The sequence below is a fragment of the Mustela lutreola genome, chromosome 8, assembly GCF_030435805.1.
Source record: "Mustela lutreola isolate mMusLut2 chromosome 8, mMusLut2.pri, whole genome shotgun sequence".
In the NCBI taxonomy this organism is placed as follows: domain Eukaryota; kingdom Metazoa; phylum Chordata; class Mammalia; order Carnivora; family Mustelidae; genus Mustela; species Mustela lutreola.
Window position 1 is genome coordinate 126,511,088 of NC_081297.1, and position 20,974 is coordinate 126,532,061.

The following is a 20,974-nucleotide window of genomic DNA, read 5'->3' on the forward strand; positions in this document are numbered from 1 at the left end:
TCATAAGGACATAGCTAAATAAATAATATCATACTCATACAGTGAGCAGCATGAAAAATTGCTTGGAATATTGCTCTTAATAATTTGGGAAAATGCTTATGTTATAATATATAAAGATTATATACAATTGTATATGTGGGGTGTCTTCAAATGTATAATATACATATATCATATATCTGGTAGTACAGAGACTAAATAAATAACCTCCAAAAGTAAATTATCAGGTTGTGGAGGTCATTTTTTATTGTCTTTTTTAGTACTTTTCTTTCTTTCTTCCGTTCTTTCCCCTTTCTTTCTTTTTTTTCTCTTCCTTTCTTTCGTCAGTTCCACGCCTACTTGAACTCACGACCCCAAGAGACTCATATGCAAGAGGCAGCATGCACTACCTTTGAGCCAGCGAGGCACTGTTCTAACTTTTCTTCAATGAATATTTATTATGTTTATACACAGAGGATAAAAACATACGTGTGTGTTGCTTATACATTACTATTATAAGACAAGACAGAGGCCATTTCTTCCAGAAAGCCTTCCCTGAATTTCTCAAGTTAGTCTACAAACATGTGCTGTGTTCCCTTAGCCTATCATACATACCCCATCAGATGTAACTATATTATACTGAAACTCCAAAGCAGCAACAGAAATGGATCCACAAAGGGACTAGGTGTGTCAGATAATGGAATTTTCAGCCATTGTTTATGAAACAACTATGTATAACATGTTTAAAACTTAAAAGTGTTCTTCCCCTTTTGGTAGTAGCATCTAAATGATTTAAAGTAACCTTCTCTTGGAGACAACTAGAAAAGCTGCATAAAATTTTTAAAAAGTTCTTAAAGGCTACAGACAGCTAACAAGAGAGTGATAGTCATCACTCAGCTATTACTATCAATATCTGGAAGATGGAATACAAACAGATAAACCCCATATTTTCCCTCCTTGTGGAAAGTAAGGGGTGGGGAAGGAAAACTTACTAATTCTAGAGGAGGCATCTGAGAGACTTAAAGAGTGGTCAGGGCTTTTGATAGCTTTGTAGTAGCTAAGAGTTCAAAATTTGGAGACTAGGGCCCTCCATGGCCGGGTTACTGGTTGAGACCCAAAACGCTGTGTACTAGGAGTAAGGGTTATCCAGAAGTACACCTAGACCAGCTCATTACAACACAGTTTCAAATTATCTCACTTCTTGACATTGAATTAAGGCCACCTCAAAGTGTTCTAATCACAAGCCTCTGACAGAAACAAATGTAAATTTCCTCCAGTGGAAGCTAACTTCATCCTAGCCCTCAAATTATTTTTAAAAATAATTTTCAAATACAATATGTGACACAAAGTGTTTAAAAAAAAGGACTGACAAGGAGTCAGGAGAAAATGAATGAGAGCCAGCAGGAACAGCAATTAATAAAATAGAACCATAGGGAGATACAGAGTTTAAAATAACTCTGCTTACTATGACCAAGGAAATTGAGAACTTCTGCAAAAAACTGAAAACTACATGCATACACCCACATACATGCACACATATAAATAGTGCATATCTGAAAAAGAATCATATAGAAACCATAAAGCTGAAAAATACAATAACCCAAATTAAGAACTCTGTAGATGGGTTTAACAGCATATTAGACACAAAGCTGAAGGGAAAATTAGTTACAAGAAAGACAAGTCAGAAGAAAATCTTTACAATGAAGTATGGAAAGATAAAATTGAGCAGAACTAAGATTATAAAATACCTATTTATTTAGAGTCATCAAAATTTACTATTAATTTAAAAAATAAAAGGAGATGGGGTGCTTGGGTGGCTCAGCTTGTTGAGTGCTGAATCTTGATTTCATCTCAGGTCATGATCTCGGTGTCATGTCACGGAACTGAGCCCCATATCGGACTCTGCACTCAGCAGGGAGTCTGCTTGGGGTTCCCTCTCTCCCTCACGCTCTGCTCCTCCCACTTCTTGGGCTATCTCTCAAATCAATATATCTCAAAAAAAAAAAAAAGATAACATGGAGGAGGATCCTTTTGGTGAATTAAAACGTGTATTATTTGACCTACACCATGAATTTACACACATACTCACACACATACATACACACACATAGATGTTGAATATATATGTACGTATATAAATAATTTTACATACTTACAGGTTTTTAAAAGACAGAAATCTTATTTTAATAATCTTCATTAATAACTATAATGACACTATAAATGTGTTTATCACTTTATAGTTAGTTTCTCATATACCATTTTATTCAACTCTCAAAATAACTCTATTAGATAGGTATTACATTATTTCAGTTGCATAGTATTCTATGTATACAAATGTAAAATTATGAACCATTTATTAAATACTAACTTATTGATTTAAAAATTTCAATTATAGGTGGTTGATATTGGACTAGGTATTTCAACAACAGGGAGGTACATCTTTTTTTAAAAAAAAGATTTTATTTATTTATTTGACAGAGAGATAGAAGCATAAGTAGGCAGAGCAGCAGGCAGAGAAAGAGGGAAAAGCATACTTTGCAACAAGTAGGGAGCCCGAAGTGGGACTCAATCCCCGGACACTGAGATCATGACTTGAGTCGAAGGCAGACAACTTAACCGACTGAGACACCCAGTCACCCTGAGAGGTAAATCTTTGATCTCTCTTATTACTGAAGAGGAAATGTATTCAAGGATAAGGACTTTTCAATGAAACTAAATTTAAAAAAAATATTTAATATCTTAGTGAGGAGCACTCATCTGGGCCTCTTCAATTTCTTTTGTATATTCTGGAGTATTAAATATAAAAAATGGACTGGGGTTGTCAAATGAACCCAGGAAAATGCCAGTCTAAGCAATATTTCTTGTGACAGTGAACAACTTTCTGAAAATCCTGTGAACTAGGTAGCTCAAGGCCAGAATTCAGCAGCGAATAGCCATGGCACAGGATGGGGCAGGATTCAGAGATTTATTTTCTTTGGCTTGTCTGGTGAAGTGTGCATGTAATTTTAAAAATTGGATTAGTTGCCAGTATCTGAGGACCAGAAGTACTCTATGAAAATCCACATTCCAAATTTCTCTTAAAAATGGAAAGAACAGAAGTTTCGATAGGGGAAAGAGTCAAGATGGCAGAGAAGTAGCAGGCTGAGACAACATCAGGTAGCAGGAGATCAGCTAGATAGCTTATCAAACCATTCTGAACACCTACAAATCCAACAGGAGATTGAAGAGAAGAAGAGCAGCAATGCCAGAAACAGAAAATCGACCACTTTCTGAAAGGTAGGACCGGCAGAGAAGTGAATCCAAAGAGAGGGGAAGATAGACCGCAGTGGGGAGGGGCCAGCTCCTGGCAAGCGGCAGAGCAATGGAGCACAAAATCAGAACTTTTAAAAGTCTGCTGCACTGAGGGACATCGCTCCAGATGTTAAGCCGGGGTGAAGCCCACACGGGGACAGTGTGGCCTCAGGTCCCACGGGGTCACAGAAGGATTGGGGTTGAGTGTCGCAGAGGTCACAGGTATTAGGGAAAGCCAGCTACAGAGACGAAGCTGAGGAGTGAGCTCTCAACTTGGGGTTACCTTAAATTGTGGTCTGTGGCACAGGACACTACTCTGTGAGGAGAGACCCCACAAGATCCGGGGAGACAGTCCTGGAAGAGCTCAGGGATTTGCGGGGTTCAGAGACTCCAGGTGGGGCTGTGTGCCAGAGATAGAGAAGCTTGGTCACAGACTGGGTGACCTCGCAACATGGCTGGAGGCCAGGGAGACGGGAGTGAGTGAGCGCTTTTCTCCAGGGGTGCACTGAGCAGTGGGCCCCCGAGCTCTTGGTTCCTCCGAGCCAGAGATTGGGAGGCTGCCATTTTCATTCCTGTCCTCCGGAACTCTACAGAAAGCATTCAGGGAACAAAAGCTCCCGAAAGCAAACCGGAGCAGATTACTTAGCCTGACCCCTGGTAAGGGCAGTGCAATTCCGCCTCAGGCAAAGACACTTGAGAATCACTACAACAGGCCCCTCCCCCAGAAGATCAACAAGAAATCCAGCCAAGACCAAGTTCACTTACTGAGAACAGCAGAATTCCAGAGGAGGAGAAAGCAAAGCATGGAATTTATGGCTTTCTCTCCATGATTCTTTAGTCTTGCAAAGTTAATTATTATTAATTTTACATTTTTCTTCTGCTAATTTTTTTTAACTTTTACCCTTTTCTCTTTTAAGGTTTTTAAACTAGTTTATCTTAACAATGTCTTTCATTTAAAAAAAATTGTTTTTGAACCTTCATTATTATAGCCATATTTTATCCTTCATTTTATCTAACTTTATTTGTTGTATACACATAGGGTTTTTTCTTCTAAAAAAATTTGGGGTACAACTTCTTCAAATAGATCAAAATACACCTTAAACCTAGCACAGGGCTTTGTTCTAGTCTCCAGCCTGAGCAAATTATCTCCACTTTCATTTTCTTTATTCTCTCAACCAACTTATCTTAACTCCTTCTTTAGAAATTTTTAAAAAAGTTGTTTTTCATCTTTATAGTCATATTCCATCCCTTCATTGTGTTTACCCTTATATATGTTTTTCACTCTTTAAAATTTGGGGAGTTAGTTTCTTCTAAGAGACCAAAATACTCCCAAAGTTAAGTGGGTGAGCCTGTTCTATTCACCAGTCTAATATATATATTTTTTCTTTTTTATATTTTTCTTTATTTTCTTTATTTTTTTTTTCTGAACTTCTTTTTACCCCCTTTCTTCCCCCCCACAATTTGGGGTCTCTTCTGATTTGGTTAAAGCACATTTTCCTGAGATCTTTGCTACCCTTTTAGTATTTTATTCTCTCCTTCATATATCTTATTTGGATAAAATGACAAGGTGGAAAAAAAGAGAAAAAAAGAACAAAAGGCAGTACCGAAGGCTAGGGACCTAATCAATATGGACATTGGTAATATGTCAGATCTAGAGTTCAGAATGACGATTCTCAAGGTGCTACCCAGGCTCAAAAAAGACATGGAAGATATTAGAGAAACCCTGTCTGGAGAAATAAAAGCCCTTTCAGGAGAAATAAAAGAACTAAAATCTAACCAAGTTGAAATTTAAAAAGCTATTAATGAGGTGCACTCAAAAATGGAGGCTCTTACTGCTAGGTTAAATGATGCAGAAGAGAGAATTAGTGATATAGAAGACCAAATGATAGAGAATAAAGAAGCTGAGCAGGGACGCCTGGGTGGCTCAGTTGGTTAAGCAGCTGCCTTCGGCTCAGGTCATGATCCCAGCGTCATGGGATTGAGTCCCACATCGGGCTCCTTGCTCCGCAGGGAGCCTGCTTCTCCCTCTGACTCTGCCTTCCACTCTGTCTGCCTGTGCTCACTCTCAACTCTCTCTCTCTTACAAATAAATAAATAAAATCTTAAAAAAAAAAAAAAAAGAAGCTGAGCAAAAGAGAGACAAACAACTACTGGACCACGAGGGGAGAATTTGAGAGATAAGTGATAACATGAGATGAAACATTAGAATAATTGGGATTCCAGAAGCAGAAGAGAGGGGAGTAGAAGGTATATTGGAGAGAATTATTGTAAAGAATTTCCCTAATATGGCAAAGGGAACAAGCATCAAAATCCAGGAGGCACAGAGAACCCCCGTCAAAATCAATAAGAACAGATCTACACCCCCTCATCTAATAGTAAAATTTACAAGTCTTAGCAACAAAGAGAAAATCCTGAAAGCAGCCTGGGAGAAGAAGTGTCTGTAACATACAATGGTAAAAATATTAGATTGGCAGCAGACTTATGCACAGAGACCTGGCAGGCCAGAAAGAACTGGCATGATATATTCAGAGCACTAAAGGAGAAAAACATGTAGCCAAGGATACTATATCCAACTAAGCTACCATTGAAAATAGAAGGAGAGATAAAAAGCTTCCAGGACAAGCAAAAACTAAAAGAATTTGTAAACACCAAACCAGTTCTACAGGAAATATTTAAAGGGGTCCTCTAAGCAAAGAGAGAGCCTAAAAGTAGTAGTTTAGAAAGGAACAGAGACAATATGCAGTAACAGTCATTTTACAGGCAATACAACTGCACTAGATTCATATCTCTCAATAGTTACCCTGAATGTAAATGGGCTAAATGCCCCAATCAAAAGACAAGGGGTACCAGAATGGATAAAAAAACAAAACCCATCAATATGCTGTCTACAGGGGCACCTGGGTGGCTCAGTGGTTAAAGCTTCTGCCTTTGGCTCAGGTCATGATCCCAGGGTCCTGGGATTGAGCCCCCGAATTGGGGCTGTCTGCTCAGCAGGAAGACTGCTGAGAACTTTCTCTCTGCCTGCCTCTCTGCCTACTTGTGATCTCTCTCTGTCAAATAAATAAATTAAAAAAAAATATGCTGTCTACAAGAAACTCATGTTAGACCCAAAGACACTTCCAGATTTAAAGTGAGGGGCTGGAAGACAATTTACCATGCTAATGGACATCAAAAGAAAGCTGGGGTGGTAATCCTTATATCAGATCAATTAGATTTTAAGCCAAATACTATAATAATAAATGAGGAAGAACAGTATATCATACTCAAAGGGTGTGTCCAACAAGAAGATCTAAAAATTTTAAATATCTATGCCCCTAACATGGGAACAGCCAAGTATAGAAACCAATTAATAACAAAATCAAGTAAACACATTGACCATAATACAATAATAGTAGGGGACTTTAACACTCCCCTCACTGAAATGAACAGATCATCCAAGCAAAAGATCAACAAGGAAATAAAGGCCTTAAATGACGCACTGGACCAGATGGACATCACAGATATATTCAGAACATTCCATCCCAAAGCAACAGAATACATATTCTTCTCTAGTGCACATGGAACATTCTCCAGAATAGATCACATCCTGGGTCATAAATCAGGTCTCAACCAGTCTCAAAAGATTGGGATCATTCCCTGCATATTTTCAGACCACAGTGCTCTGAAGCTAGAACTCAATCACAAGAGGAAATTTGGAAAGAGCCCAAATACATGGAGACTAAAGAGCATCCTTCTAAAGAATGAATGGCTCAACCAGGAAATTAAAGAAGAATGGAAAAAATTAATAGAAACAAATGAAAAATGAAAACACAACGGTTCAAAATCTGTGGGACACAGCAAAAGCAGTCCTGAGAGGAAAATATATAGTGATACAAGCCTTTCTCAAGAAACAATAAAGGTCTCAAATACATAACCTAACCCTATACCTAAAGGAGCTGGAGAAAGAACAACAAAGAAAGCCTAAACCCAGCAGGAGAAGAGAAATAATATAGATCAGATCAGAAATCAATGAAATAGAAACCAAAAAAACAACAGAACAAATCAATGAAACTAGGAGCTGTTTCTTTGAAAGAATTAATAAGATTGATAAACCCCTGGCCAGACTTATCAAAAAGAAAAGAGAAAGGACCCAAACTAATAAAATCATGAATGAAAGAGGAGCGATCACAACCAACACCAAAGAAATACAAACAATTATAAGAACATATTATGAGCATCTCTACACCAGCAAATTTCATGATCTGGAAGAAATGGATGCATTTCTAGAGACATATAAACTACCACAACGGAACCAGGAAGAAACAGAAAACCTGAACAGACCCATAACCAGTAAGGAGATTCAAACAGTCATCAAAAATCTCCAAAAATCTCCAAAAATCTCCAGGGCCAGACGGCTTCCCAGGGGAATTCTAACAAACATTTAAAGAAGAATTAATTCCTATTCTCCTGAGACTGTTCCAAATAATAGAAATGGAAGGAAAATTTCCAAACTCATTTTATGAGGCCAACATCACCTTGATCTCAAAACCAGACAAAAATCCCATCAAAAAAGAGAATTACAGACCAATATCCTCGATGAACCCAGATGTGAAAATTCTCACCAAAATACTAGCCAATAGGATCCAACAGTACACTAAAAGGATTATTCACCACGACCAAGTGGGATTTATTCCAGGGCTGCAAGGTTGGTTCAACATCTGCAAATCAATCATTGTGATACAATACATTAATAAAAGAAAGAATAAGAACCATATGATACTCTCAAAAGATGCTGAAAAAGCTTTTGACAAAGTACAGCATCCCTTCCTGATCAAAACTCTTCAAAGTGTAGTGACAGAAGGCACATACCTCAATATCATCAAAGCCATCTATGAAAACCCCACCATAAAAATCATCTCAATGGAGAAAAACGGAGTGCTTTTCTGCTAAGGTCAGGAACACTACACCGATGTCCATTATCATCACTGCTATTCAACATAGTAATAGAAGTCTTAGCCTCGGGATGCCTGGGTGGCTCAGTGTGTTCAAGCCTCTGCCTTCGGCTCAGGTCATGATCCCAGTGTCCTGAGATTGAGCCCAGCATCGGGCTCTCTGCTCAGCAGGAAGCCTGCTACCCCTCTGTCTCTCTCTGCCTTTCTCTCTGCCTACTTGTGATCTCTGTCTGTCAAACAAAAAGAAATTAAAGAAATTTGGCAAAGAAGAAGTCAAAGTACCACTCTTTGCAGATGATATGATACTATATTTGGAAAACCCAAAAGACTCCACTCTAAAACTGCTAGAACTTATACAGGAATTCAGTAAAGTGTCAGGATATAAAATCAATGCACAGAAATCAGCTACATTTCTTTACACCAACAACAAGACAGAAAAAAGAGAAATTAAGGAGTCAATCCCATTTATAATTGCACCCAAAACCATAAGAAACCTAGGAATAAACCTAACCAAAGAGGCAAAGAATCTATATTCAGAAAACTATAAAGTACTCATGAAAGAAATTGAGGAAGACACAAAGAAATGTTCCATGATTATGGACTAGAGAACAAATATTGTGAAAATGTCTATGTTACCTAAAGCAATCTACACATTTAATGCAATCCCTATCAAAATCCCATCCATTTTTTTCAAAGAAATGAAACAAATAATCCTAAAATTTATATGGAGCCAGAAAAGAACTCGAATAGCCAGAGGAATATTGAAAACGAAAGCCAAAGTGGGTGGCTTCACAATTCCAGACTTCAAGCTCTATTACAAAGCTGTCATCATCAAGACAGTATGGTACTGGCACAAAAACAGACATATAGGTCAAAGGAACAGAATAGAGAACCCAGAAATAGACCCTCAACTCTATGGTCAACTCATCTTCGACAAAGCAGGAAAGAATGTCCAATGGAAAAGTGACAGTCTCTTCAACAAATGGTGTTGGGAAAATTGGACAGCAATTTTCGAAAATTGCTCAATTTTTGAAAATAGGCTCAAAATGGATGAAGGACCTCAATGTGAGAAAGGAATCCATCAAAATCCTTGAGGAGAACACAGGCAGCAACGTCTTTGACCTCAGCCACAGCAACTTCTTCCTAGGAACATCACCAAAGGCAAGGGAAGAAAGGGCAAAAATGAACTACTGGGACTTCATCAAGATCAAAAGCTTTTGCACAGCAAAGCAAACAGTTAACAAAACCAAAAGACAACTGACAGATGGGAAAAGATATTTGCAAATGACATATCAGATAAAGGGCTAGTATCTAAAATCTATAAAGAGCTTATCAAACTCAACACCCAAAGAACAAATAATCCAATCAAGAAATGGGCAGAGGACATGAACAGACATTTCTGCAAAGAAGACATCCAGATGGCCAACAGACACATGAAAAAGTGCTCCATATCACTTGGCATCAGGGAAATACAAATCAAAACCACAATGAGATACCACCTCACCCCAGTCAGAATGGCTAAAATTAACAAGTCAGGAAATGACAGATGCTGGCGAGGATGCGGAGAAAGGGGAATCCTCCTACACTGTTGGTGGGAATGCAAGCTGCTGCAGCCACTCTGGAAAACAGCATGGAGGTTCCTCAAAATGTTGAAAATAGAACTACTGAAACTTTGTACTCATTAAACATTAACTCTCTATTCCCTGTGGACGTTCAGAGCATGCCACCTCACAATATGCCACTTTGACATGGTGATTATTTTGAGTTAAAGGCATATGAAAAACAGCAAATGCAACAAGTGCATTTTGACCTTCCTTTTTCTTCCTGAAAGCAGGACCTAAAACTCTCATGTGAAGTATGCCCTCCTTATATCAGAGGAAGAAACATTCCTGTCATCAGAGAGGAAGTTGAGCCCAGGAAAAATCTGTATAAACAGACTTGGTTAAACTCTTACCTTCCACATCAGAATTTCTCTAGGATTAACTGCTCTATTCCAATCTCTTTGTCTTGTCACATTCTCACAGTTTATTGCTTTGTCCAACCTACTATATAAGCATTTGGGTCAAATTGTTTGGGTCTTCATTCTTGGGAGGGCTCCTCTATACATGTAAAAATTGGTAGATAAAATTTATATCTTTATCTCTTACTGATCTGTCTTCTGTCCATCTCAGCAGGAGACTCTGAGAGGATAAGAGAAGAAATTATATACCCTATACCTTTATACCCTATTCCCTCATCCCCTAGGCCCTGGTAACCACCATTCTATTTCCTGTCCCTGTGATTTTGACTACTCTATGAACTTCATGTAGGAGGAAGTATACAATATTTGTTCATTTGTGGCTGTCTTATTTCACTTAGCATAATGTCTTTAAGGTTCAACCACATTGTAGCATGTCAGAATTTCCTTCCTTCTGAAGGCTGAGTAACATTTTATTGTATGTGTGTACCATACTTCGTTTGTCAATGGACTTGAGTTGCTGCCACCTTTTGGCAATTATGCTAATGCTACTATGAACATGGGTGTACATTATCTGTTGAAGTCCCTGCTTTCACTTCTAGAATTGGAATTGCTGGATCATGTAATTCTATGTTTATTTTTTTGAGTAAATACCATATCATTTTCTACAGCAACTGCATCATTTCACAGTCCCATCAGCAGTGTAAAGGAGTTCCAATTTCTCCACATCCTTGCCAACACTTGCTACCCTCTATTTTCTATTTTGTTAAAGATTTATTTATTTATTTTAAAGGTGGGGGGACACAGGGAGAGAGAATATTTCAAGCAGAGTCCCCACTGAGTTCCGAGCCTGACTGGGGGCTCAAAACTCATGACCCTGAAATCATGAACTGAGCCAGAATCAAGAGTCAGACGCTTAACTGACTGAAGTACCAGGTGCCCCTGTTTTTGTTTTTTAATAGTCATTCTAGTTGGTGTGAAGTGGTATAGATAGAGTTAAAGTTGTTTTGCTTTGAAAGAACAAAGCTCTGAAAGTTGTTTATATTTGTTCCCATTCTGTATTCAAACCACTCTACAGGTCCCCACATCTCCACACATAAGCCTCTTTCAAGATCACCAAAATCCTTGATCATGCTGAATCCAATGGTCACTATTCAGTCTTCAACTCACACAACTCCCATGTAGTATTTGACATAACTGAACACTCTTAAAACATTTTCTTCATTTGGTTTTCTTTTTTGTTTTTTAAGATCTTATCTATTTATTTGAGAGAGAGAGAGAGAAAGCGCACAAGCAGTGGGGAGGGGCAGACGCAGAAGGAGAAGCAGACTCCCTGCTGAACAGTGAGCCCTATATGCGACTCGATCTAGGACCCTGGGATCATGACCTGAGCTAAAGGCAGATGACTTTTTTTTTTTTTTTATTTGACAGAGAGATCACAAGTAAGCAGGGGCGGTGGGGTTGCGGAGCAGGCACCCTGCTGTGCAGAGAGCTCGATGTGGGACTCGATCCCAGGACCCTGAAATCATGACCTGAGCTGAAGGCAGAGGCTTAACCCACTAAGCCACCCAGGCACCGCCGAAAGCAGATGCTTAACTGACTAAGCCACCCAGGCACCCTTCATTTGGTTTTCTGAATACCACTTTCTCTATGTTCTCTTCCCTCACTGGATATTACTTCTCCAACTCTTTTGCTGGTTTCTTGTCAACTTTGCCCTCTCACACCTCTCTTCTTCTCTCTACCTATATTTCCCATGTAATCTTACCCAACTGAAAGGCTTTAAAAATCATTTAGACCTTGACAACTCACAAATGTATATATCCAGCTCTGACCTCCCACCTGACCTCCAGATTTGGGTACCCAACTTCCTACATAACACATCTAATAAGCATCTCAAGCTCAACTTAGCCAACATGTTTAAAAAAAGAACTCCTGGCTTTTCCCACAAAACCTGTTCTTCCCTTAGTTTTTACTTACTTCAATAAACAACAGTTCCATTCTTCCAACTGCTCAGGCCAGGAGTTATCTTTGGAAACTTTATCTTTTCTTCCTCTCATTCCATAACAAACCTAGTCATCTCTGCCTGAAACTATATCCAGAATGCAACCTCATTGTCCTTCTTTCACAGCTATCTAGATAGCCCCTAGATAGTTGATATAATAAAACCCAGGAGGATAATCAAGCACATTTTCTGGACACCGTTGCAGAGAATACGCAGAGAAGAAGACACAGTCCTTCCCTTTTTGGGACCTTAAAACCTGTAATCTGATTACCATCTTTATTCCTTCATTCAACAAAAACTGATTTCACTACACTATCAGAGGCATGAATAAAAGTTAACTTTAAATGGGCTGTGCTTTGAAATGTTCTCTAAACCAGTTACTCAAAGATTTCTAAGACAGCTACCTGAGTTATTACAATTTAAAAGCGTTTTCTTGGGCGCTTGGGTGGCTCAGTGGGTTAAGCCGCTGCCTTCGGCTCAGGTCATGATCTCAGGGTCCTGGGATCGAGTCCCGCATCGGAATCTCTGCTCGGCAGGGAGCCTGCTTCCCTCTCTCTCTCTCTCTCTGCCTGCCTCTCCATCTGCTTGTGATTTCTCTCTGTCAAATAAATAAATAAAGCCTTTAAAAAATAAATAAATAAATAAATAAAAGCGTTTTCTTCCATCAAGTCAATGTGGTAAAACATGTCAACACTCAATGGAATTTCACCTGAATAAAGTTTTTTTAAAACGGTAAACAATGGACATTGGGGAAGGTATGTACTATGGTGAGCGCTGTAAATTGTATAAGACTGATGAATCACAGACCTGTACCCCTGAAACAAATAATACACTATAAGTTAATAATAAATAAATAAACAAATAAATAAATAAAATGGTAAACAGCACTACAGAGCCATTTGCATTTTTCTTCTAAAGAATAATTCCATTCACATCATTTGAAAAATAATACTAGTTTCCCAACTAGGTATTTAATGTAAAATAAAATGGAATTTTTTTTAAAGATAGAAAGGTATTTTAATTGGCATAAGAATTCTAAATTTAGGGGTACCTGGGTGGCTCAGTAGGTTGAGTGTCTGCCTTTGGCTCAGGTCATGATCTCAGGGCCCTGGAATTGAGTCCTGCATGCTCCTCCCTGTTCAGCGAGGAGCCTGCTTCTTCCTCTCCTTCTGCCTCTCCCTCCCTCCTCCTGCTCACACTCTCTCTCAAATAAATAAATAAAATCTTAAAAAAAAAAATTCTAGGGGCTCCTGGGTGGCTCAGTGGGTTAAGCCACTGCCTTCAGCTTAGGTCATGATCTCAGGGTCCTGGGATCGAGCCCCACATTGGACTCTCTGCTCAGTGAGGAGCCTGCTTCCCACCCCCAACCCCCGCCTACTTGTGATCTCCCTCTCTGTCAAATAAATAAATAAAATCTTTAAAAAAAAAATTCTAAATGTAGATCTTAAATCTTTGATCTCTAGGCATTGTTTATATTTTCATTGATATTTAAAAGATGGAAGACCCATTTTTAAAAACTTTAAATATATTATTATAATAATAACTCACTAAATTTCTATATCTCTTTCTAGCTTTCAAAGTTGCTTTCATAAACATCATTTTATCAAACTCTAATACTAATCCTATGAGTCAGCTATTGTGTTATCTTCATTTTAAGATATTTTCTTTGTAACATCTTGTAAATATGGATTCATGATTTTCAGATTGGTCTACTGCTCAAATAAAATGATAAAAACTCTACTTACTACAATAATAATATTAATAGGGTGCCTGGCTGGCTCAGTGGGTTAAGCCACTGCCTTCAGCTCAGGTCGTGACTTCAGGGTCCTGGGATCAAGTCCCGCATTGGGCTCTCTGCTCCGCAGGGAGCCTGCTTCCTCTTCCTCCTCTTTTTCTCTCTGCCTGCCTATCTGCTTGCTTGTGATCTCTCTCTGTCAAATAAATAAATAAAATCTTAAAATAATAATAAAAATAATATTAATGCAATATTATATTACTAATGTAATCATATATGATTATATTGTTATATATTATATATAATATTACTAATATAATAATATTAATGGTAATTAGTATTACCATTTATTAATTACCTCAGTTTTATCATATGTAAAATAAGGTCAATAATTCTACCTCCTTCAAAGGGTTGATAAGAAATATATGCACTTAAAACATAATATTTATATGTCTGGTTTATTTTTCAGATAGAGGCTCAAATGACAGACTGTCCATTTCAAAACCAGACTTAACAATCTTAACAAGAGATAATCAACAAACAGGGAGCTTGGGTGGCTCAGTCAGTTAAAAGTCTGCCTTTAACTCAGGTCATGATCCCAGGGTCCTGGGATTGGGCCCTGCATCAGGCTCCCTGCTCAGTGGGGGGCCTGCTTCTCCCTCTGCCTGCTGTTCCTCCTACTTGTGCTCTCTAGTCAAATAAATAAATAAAACTTTAAAAAAAAGATAATCAATAATGAAGGTCTTGGGACCTGGCCCAGTCTTAAAGTAGCCCCACCTCTCTGTGGTAGGCACCACATGTGTGAAGAAATGATTCATTCATTCAAGAAATATTCATCAGGCACAGTTCTGGGCGCTGGAGAGATACAGTGAAGAGGACATAACTCTGCCCCCATGGACCTTATACTATAATTGGGGAAAGACAGGAAGGAAAACATGAAGGAAGAAGAGGGAGGGCAGAGACAAGGAAAGGAAATAAAAAGTATGGATAGTGGTAACTGTGACGATAAAAGTAAAACAAGACACTATAATAGAATGATGGGGGGTGTATGTTTGGCTGCTTTGGATTGGGAGATCAGGGATGGTCTTTCTGAGGAGGCGACATTTGCACTGAAACTAGAATAATGGTCAGGAAGAACTAATATGGCAGAAAAATATTCAAAGCAGAGTGTACAGCAAAAGCAAAGAACCAAAAGGAGGAATGGGTTTGGTTGTTTAAGGAACAGATAGGCTAAAATGGCTGGGGAACAAGTGACATGGCACGGTACTTGAGGAGGATGGAGGACCTACAGGAGAGGAAATGACAGAAGGACTTGCAGTTCATGGTAAGAAATGTGGATTTTATTCCTGGTATAGGGGCAACAGTAGGATAGCCAATGGCATGTTTCTAGGTAGAGTGAACAGAAGCAATGCATTAAATGAGAAAGCCAGGCAGCCAATAAAGCCCTAGATAAACAGACCTACCTATTGCCCATATGACAACCTGAACTCCTTTACTGAGTGCCAATTATAAGCCAAGCACTGTGAATGCAAAATAACCAAGTTACGTTGCATTGCTTTTCAAGCAGAAAGAGTTGGAAATGAAGAAATGATAGACTTCTGAAAAGAGCAGCAACTTGCAGTGGTCTTGAGAAGTTATAGCAGGCTCGAAACAAACAAATTAGTGTATATCAGGGTTTCTCAACTGACATTTTGGACTAGATAATTCTCTGTTGTGGGGGCTGTCCTGTGCATTGTAGGATGTTTAGCAACATCCCTGGTCTCTACCCACTAGATAACAACAGCACCACGCCCCTAAACATGACAGCCCAAAATGCCTTCAGATATGGCCAATGTCCCTTACCGTGCAAAATCACCATTGCTTGAGAACTTATTGGTATAACTGACAGCTTTAACCCTATACAATCTTGAGACATATGGTCTTTTTTTTTTTTTCTTTTAATTCATTTATCAGACGGGGATCCCAAGTAGGCAGAGAGGCAGGCGGGGGGTAGAAGGGCAGAAGCAGGCTCCCTTCTGAGCAGAAAGCCCAATGCGGGGCTCGATCCCAGGTCCCTGGGACCACGACCTGAGCCAAAGGCAGAGGCTTTAACCCACTGAGCCACCCAGGCGCCCAAGACATATGTTCTAAGACAGGTTGGAGTATTTTAATTTCCAAGTTTAAGAAATTGTAGTAGTAGTAGGTAAAAACATTGTGAAAAGTTTAGTTCCATTATTTCATTTACCTTTGAGGGCAGACACAATTCCATGATTATTAAGTTAAAAATCTCTCTTAAGCCCATTCTATGTGCCAAGAATTGCTTTTGGGACTGGATATATAAATGGTCAAGTAGATTAAAAAATCTTCCCTTGGGGTGCAGAGTGGCTCAGTCAGTTAAGTGACCGATTCTTGGTTTCAGCTCAGGTCATGATCTCAGGGTGGTGACATCAAGACCCGCAACTACTCTGTGCTCAGCATGGAGTCTGCTTGGGATTCTCTCCCTTTCCCTCCCTCTCTGCACTACTTCCCCACCTCACCACCCCCCTCCCTTAGCTCTGGGAAGCTCTTTCCCTCTCTCCCTCTCTCTCTCCAATAAAAATATATAAATAATTTTTTCCCCTTATAGACCTGATACTCTCATGGGAGATGTAGGGCAAATGACATAGGAATGACATTTAGAATGTTAAAGAGTGGTAACTGCAAGAGGACAGTTAGGAAGAGGGATAGAGAATGCCAAGGTAGGGAAAGATAGAAATTTGAAATAGGAAAATCTCAAAAAAGTGATATTTAAGTAAAGACTTAAAAGGAACAGAAAGCATAGAGAACATCTGGTACAAAATCCCTAAAGCAAGAGAGGGGTTGGGTTTGTTGTAGAATAACCAAAAAAGCCAAACCAGAGTGGCTGCTCAGCTATGACAAATTATGCTTCAATTAACCTCTGATCTGGCTAGAATAAAGTTTTCTGATTGGCTTCATGGTCAGCTTTGAAACGGAAAATATCCTGATATAGTTTCTTGAGGACTGGGGTACAGGGTAGAGAAGCACTGGTCCTGAGTGCCTTAAAACTCTTTGAAAATGTAAAGTAATTCCAGATATTTTACCTATAAGTAGCTCCTGAGGTGTGTCTCAAATAGAGGAAATGGTCTTCACACTCTCTCTTTTTCCATTTCTTTCTTTTTGGTTTCATCTAAAATGAAAGCAAATTTTCTGATTAAAACACGGAAAAATATTGGTCCAAAGTGAATTATTTTTAGAAAAGTAAATTATAGGGGGCGTCTGGGTGGCTCAGTCTGTTTAATGTCTGCCTTCAGCTCAGGTCAGGATTTCTGGGTCCTGGGATCAAGCCCCACATCAGGCTTCCTGCTCAGCAGGGAGTCTGCTTTTCTCTCTCTCTCCTTCTGCCCCTCCGCATGGCTAATTCTCTCTCTCTCTCTCTCTCAAATAAATAAATAAAATCTAAAAAAAGAGAGAGAGAGAGAGAGGGAGATATGGTGTCTGGGTGGCTCAGTTGTTAATCATCCACCTTCTGCTCAGGTCATGATTCCCAGATCCTGGAATCAAGCCCTGCGTCAGGCTCCCTGCTTGGAGGGAAGCCTGCTTCTCCCTCTCCCACTCTCCCTGCTTATGTTCCCTCTCTCATTGTGTCTCTCTCTCTGTCAATTAAATAAATAAATAAAATCTTTTTTTTTTTTTTTAAAGAGAGAGAGACGTCAACTATAATTTGCTGAGATTGAGATGTATTATTACCTGATCGAAGAAATAGATGGGCTCAATGTCCAAAGATTTAACTTCAGTCAAGTCTCCCATTCTGCTATGAGATCTAAGAAGGAGAAATTAGAACTCTGACAAGTTATCATGTTTGTGGCTGATATTTCAAAGTACTTCATAGTTTTAAAGTTTAGATATTTTATTTTCAATTAAATATTTAAAAATTTTGGGACGGGGGAATACAACTCTTCCTTTATCTACAGTTTCACCTCATGGGCTATCAGCTCAACATAAATGTGATCAGAAGGATCACATGCTATGGGCAAATAACATATCACTGTCAAGTTTCTCAACCTTGGCACCACTGACATTTTGAATCAGATGATTCTTTGTGGTAAGAAGCTACCTTGTGTCTTGTACGATGTTCAGCAGCATCTCTGGTCTCTACCTACCAGACACCAGTAGCACACCTTTTTACCCAGTGCTGACAAAAAAAACGTGTCTCCTGACATTGCCAACTATCTCTTGGAAATCAAAACTGCCCCTGGTAGAGAATGACTATGCCAATGCAATGGCCAAGAAAAAAGGTTTGATGTGGAAGGAACTAGTGAAGATAAGTAACACTGCTGATGACACTCAAAATGTGGTCCCTGGACAAGGGGCCTCAGCATCACCCGGGACTTTATTATAAATGCAAATCCACACTCAAATTTAATGTATACTGTGTCAGAATCCCGGGGGTGGTATCCAAGTGTCTGTGGTTGAACAAGCCCTCCAGGTGATTCTGAAAAATGCCCAAGTTTGGGAAGCACTGACCAAGGTGACCCATTTTACCAAGCAGGCTGTGAAAACCACTCTCGTGACTGGAGGAGAAAGTCTGGGGCTGGCTAACCCAAAGTTAACGGGTCTCCTGGATTTGCAATGGAAAAGATGGATCAGCACACAGTGGAGGACCTGGTAGCAGCCACAGCATTAATGGACTGGGAAATGTGATGGATTAGGGATTGTTAGCTATTACTGTTATTATTAAAGAAAATGTTCAGAGGCCCAGGTTGGACTAGCTCTTCCTTAAAAAGAAGTTGGAGAATCCAAAATGAAGATTGGAGGGAGAACAAAACTTGTATCTACCTAAACATCTGCATCTCACTGTCCTGCCAGAGTAGCTGAAGATTCTGCTTTGAGTAAATTCAGTATCTAAAAAATCCTTCATTAAAATGTAAAAATATAGGCATTTACATTGTAACATGTTATATACATTCATGAAAAACCTCATGTCCTGCAATATTGTGCACTAAAAATAAAAGGGTTTATGGGAAAAATAAGGTAGGGCACACCACTTAAAATCTATGCTGCTTTGGAACCAGAGCAAAAAACAAAAGCAAAAACAAAAAAACATATGCCAATAATTGGCACCTCAGGAGAAACTTAAACAGCTCAGGCAGGCACTTATAGCCAGATGAGGGGTGCCTGGGTGGCTCAAAGGATTATGCATCTGCCTTCAGCTCAGGTTAGGATCCTAGGCTCAGCAGGGAGTCCACTTCTCCCTCTGCCTCTTCCCCTGCTTGTGCATTCTTTGCTTCTCTTTCTCTCTTAAATGAACAACAAAAAAAAAAAACCCAAAAATCAAAAACAAAAAAACCCATAAGAATAGAAATGCAAACTTACAGGTACTAAAATAATGTGGATGAAGTATAGCTCCTTGCCAGTGGGGTTGCATTAAAGTGGGCACAGAAAGAAGTGAAACCTTAATATTGTTAAGATGGCAATACTCTGCAGATCATCTACAGATTCAGTGTAATCTCTTTCAAAGTTTCAACGGTCCTTTTCACAGGATTGACATGCTAACATTTCTAATATTCATATGGCAATTCAAGAATCTAGAATAGCCAAAATAATCTCGAGAAAAAAACAAATTTAGAGGATCCACACCTCCCAGTTTCAAAACTTACAAAAGCTACAGTAATCTAAAGAGGTACTGGCATGAATATAGATACATAGATCAGTGAATTAGAGTTGAGTCTAGAAATGAACCCTCAAATTTATGGTTAATTAAGTTTTGGCAAGGGTGCCACACAATTCAATGAAAGAAAAAATAGTCTTTTCAATATATGGTAACAAGGCAACTGGATATCTACATGCAAAAGAATAAAATCAAACCCCTACTACACAGTGTATACAAAAAATCAATTCAAAATGGATCACAGAATGGAAAAAACATTTGCAAATCATATATGTAATAAGGGTCTAGTATTCAGAATATATAAAGAACTCTTAAACTCAACAATACAAAGAGAAAAGAGATGACTGACTCAATTTAAAAATGGCCAAAGATTTGGATAGACATTTCTCCAAAGAACATGTGCAAATGGCCAATAACACATGAAAAGATGCTCAACATCATTAGTAATTAGCTAACTGCCAATCAAAACCAAAATGAGATACCACTTTACACCTATTAGGATGACTATAATTTTATAAAAGACAATAGTAAGTGATGGCAAGGATATAGAGAAATTAGAAACCTCATACACTGCAGGTAGGACTGTACAATGGTACAGTTGCCTTTGAAAACAGTCTGGTAGTTCACTGAAATGTTAAACATAGAATCATACCATAAGACTCAGACTCAGCAACTGTATTCCTAGATAAGATCCAAGAGAAATGAAAATATATTATGTCCACATCAAAACTTACAATGTTCATAGTAGCATTATTCACAATAGCCAAAAAATAGAAATAACCCAAATGTCTATCAATTGATGCATTAAAAATATTCTATAATTAGACAGTGGTAATGATTATACAGTTGTAACATATTAAAAACCTCAGAATTATACCCTTAAAATGCTTAATTTTCTTTAAAAAGGAGTACCCAAGAGCCTCAACCAGTTCCAGCTTCTACCCCTAACAAACTAGGGATGCCAAATTCCAAAGATCATGTCTAAGTGCCTTAAAAAGTACCAACCTTCTGTCTCACCAGCTTCTGTAATTTTTCAGACCCAAAGAATATTAGAGATCTGTTGGTTCTGACTCCAAATTAACCTTATACAAGAGTTCCATTCAGAACTTCAAGACCAGCTGATTCCATTCGTGTCTTTTATCTCAGTCAACCTCAGTCACTGGAAACGTTAAACTTGCAATTTCTGGATTAAGAGAGCCAACTGAGCACCAAGTCCTCTACATTCTGGAATTTGTAGAAGTTAGGGTTTCTTTATTTTTAATTACCAGAAATTTAACAACACAGAAATATAATATATTACATATTTGAAGGTAGAGTAACTAGTCTAGGGCTTTCCAGTACAGTAGCTGAATAATATCACCAAGGGCTCAGCACCATCCCATCTTTCTGTTGTGTGTTCTTCAGATTTCAACCCCCAGGATCATTTTCAGATTTG

At 38.7% G+C, this 20,974-nt stretch overlaps 1 protein-coding gene across 1 annotated transcript in view; it reads right to left on the reverse strand.

The window, feature by feature from the left end:
• LOC131839280 (uncharacterized protein C3orf20 homolog) overlaps positions 1-20,974 on the reverse strand; it is a 121,051-nt gene extending 100,077 nt beyond the window's left edge. Inside the window, exons 1-3 of the mRNA XM_059186555.1 lie at positions 20,840-20,974; positions 17,619-17,691; positions 16,973-17,058 (exon numbers count right to left, since the gene is read on the reverse strand). Of these exons, the coding sequence (XP_059042538.1) occupies positions 16,973-17,058; positions 17,619-17,678 (146 nt within the window). The 5' untranslated portion in view covers positions 17,679-17,691; positions 20,840-20,974. The remainder of the gene's footprint in view (positions 1-16,972; positions 17,059-17,618; positions 17,692-20,839) is intronic.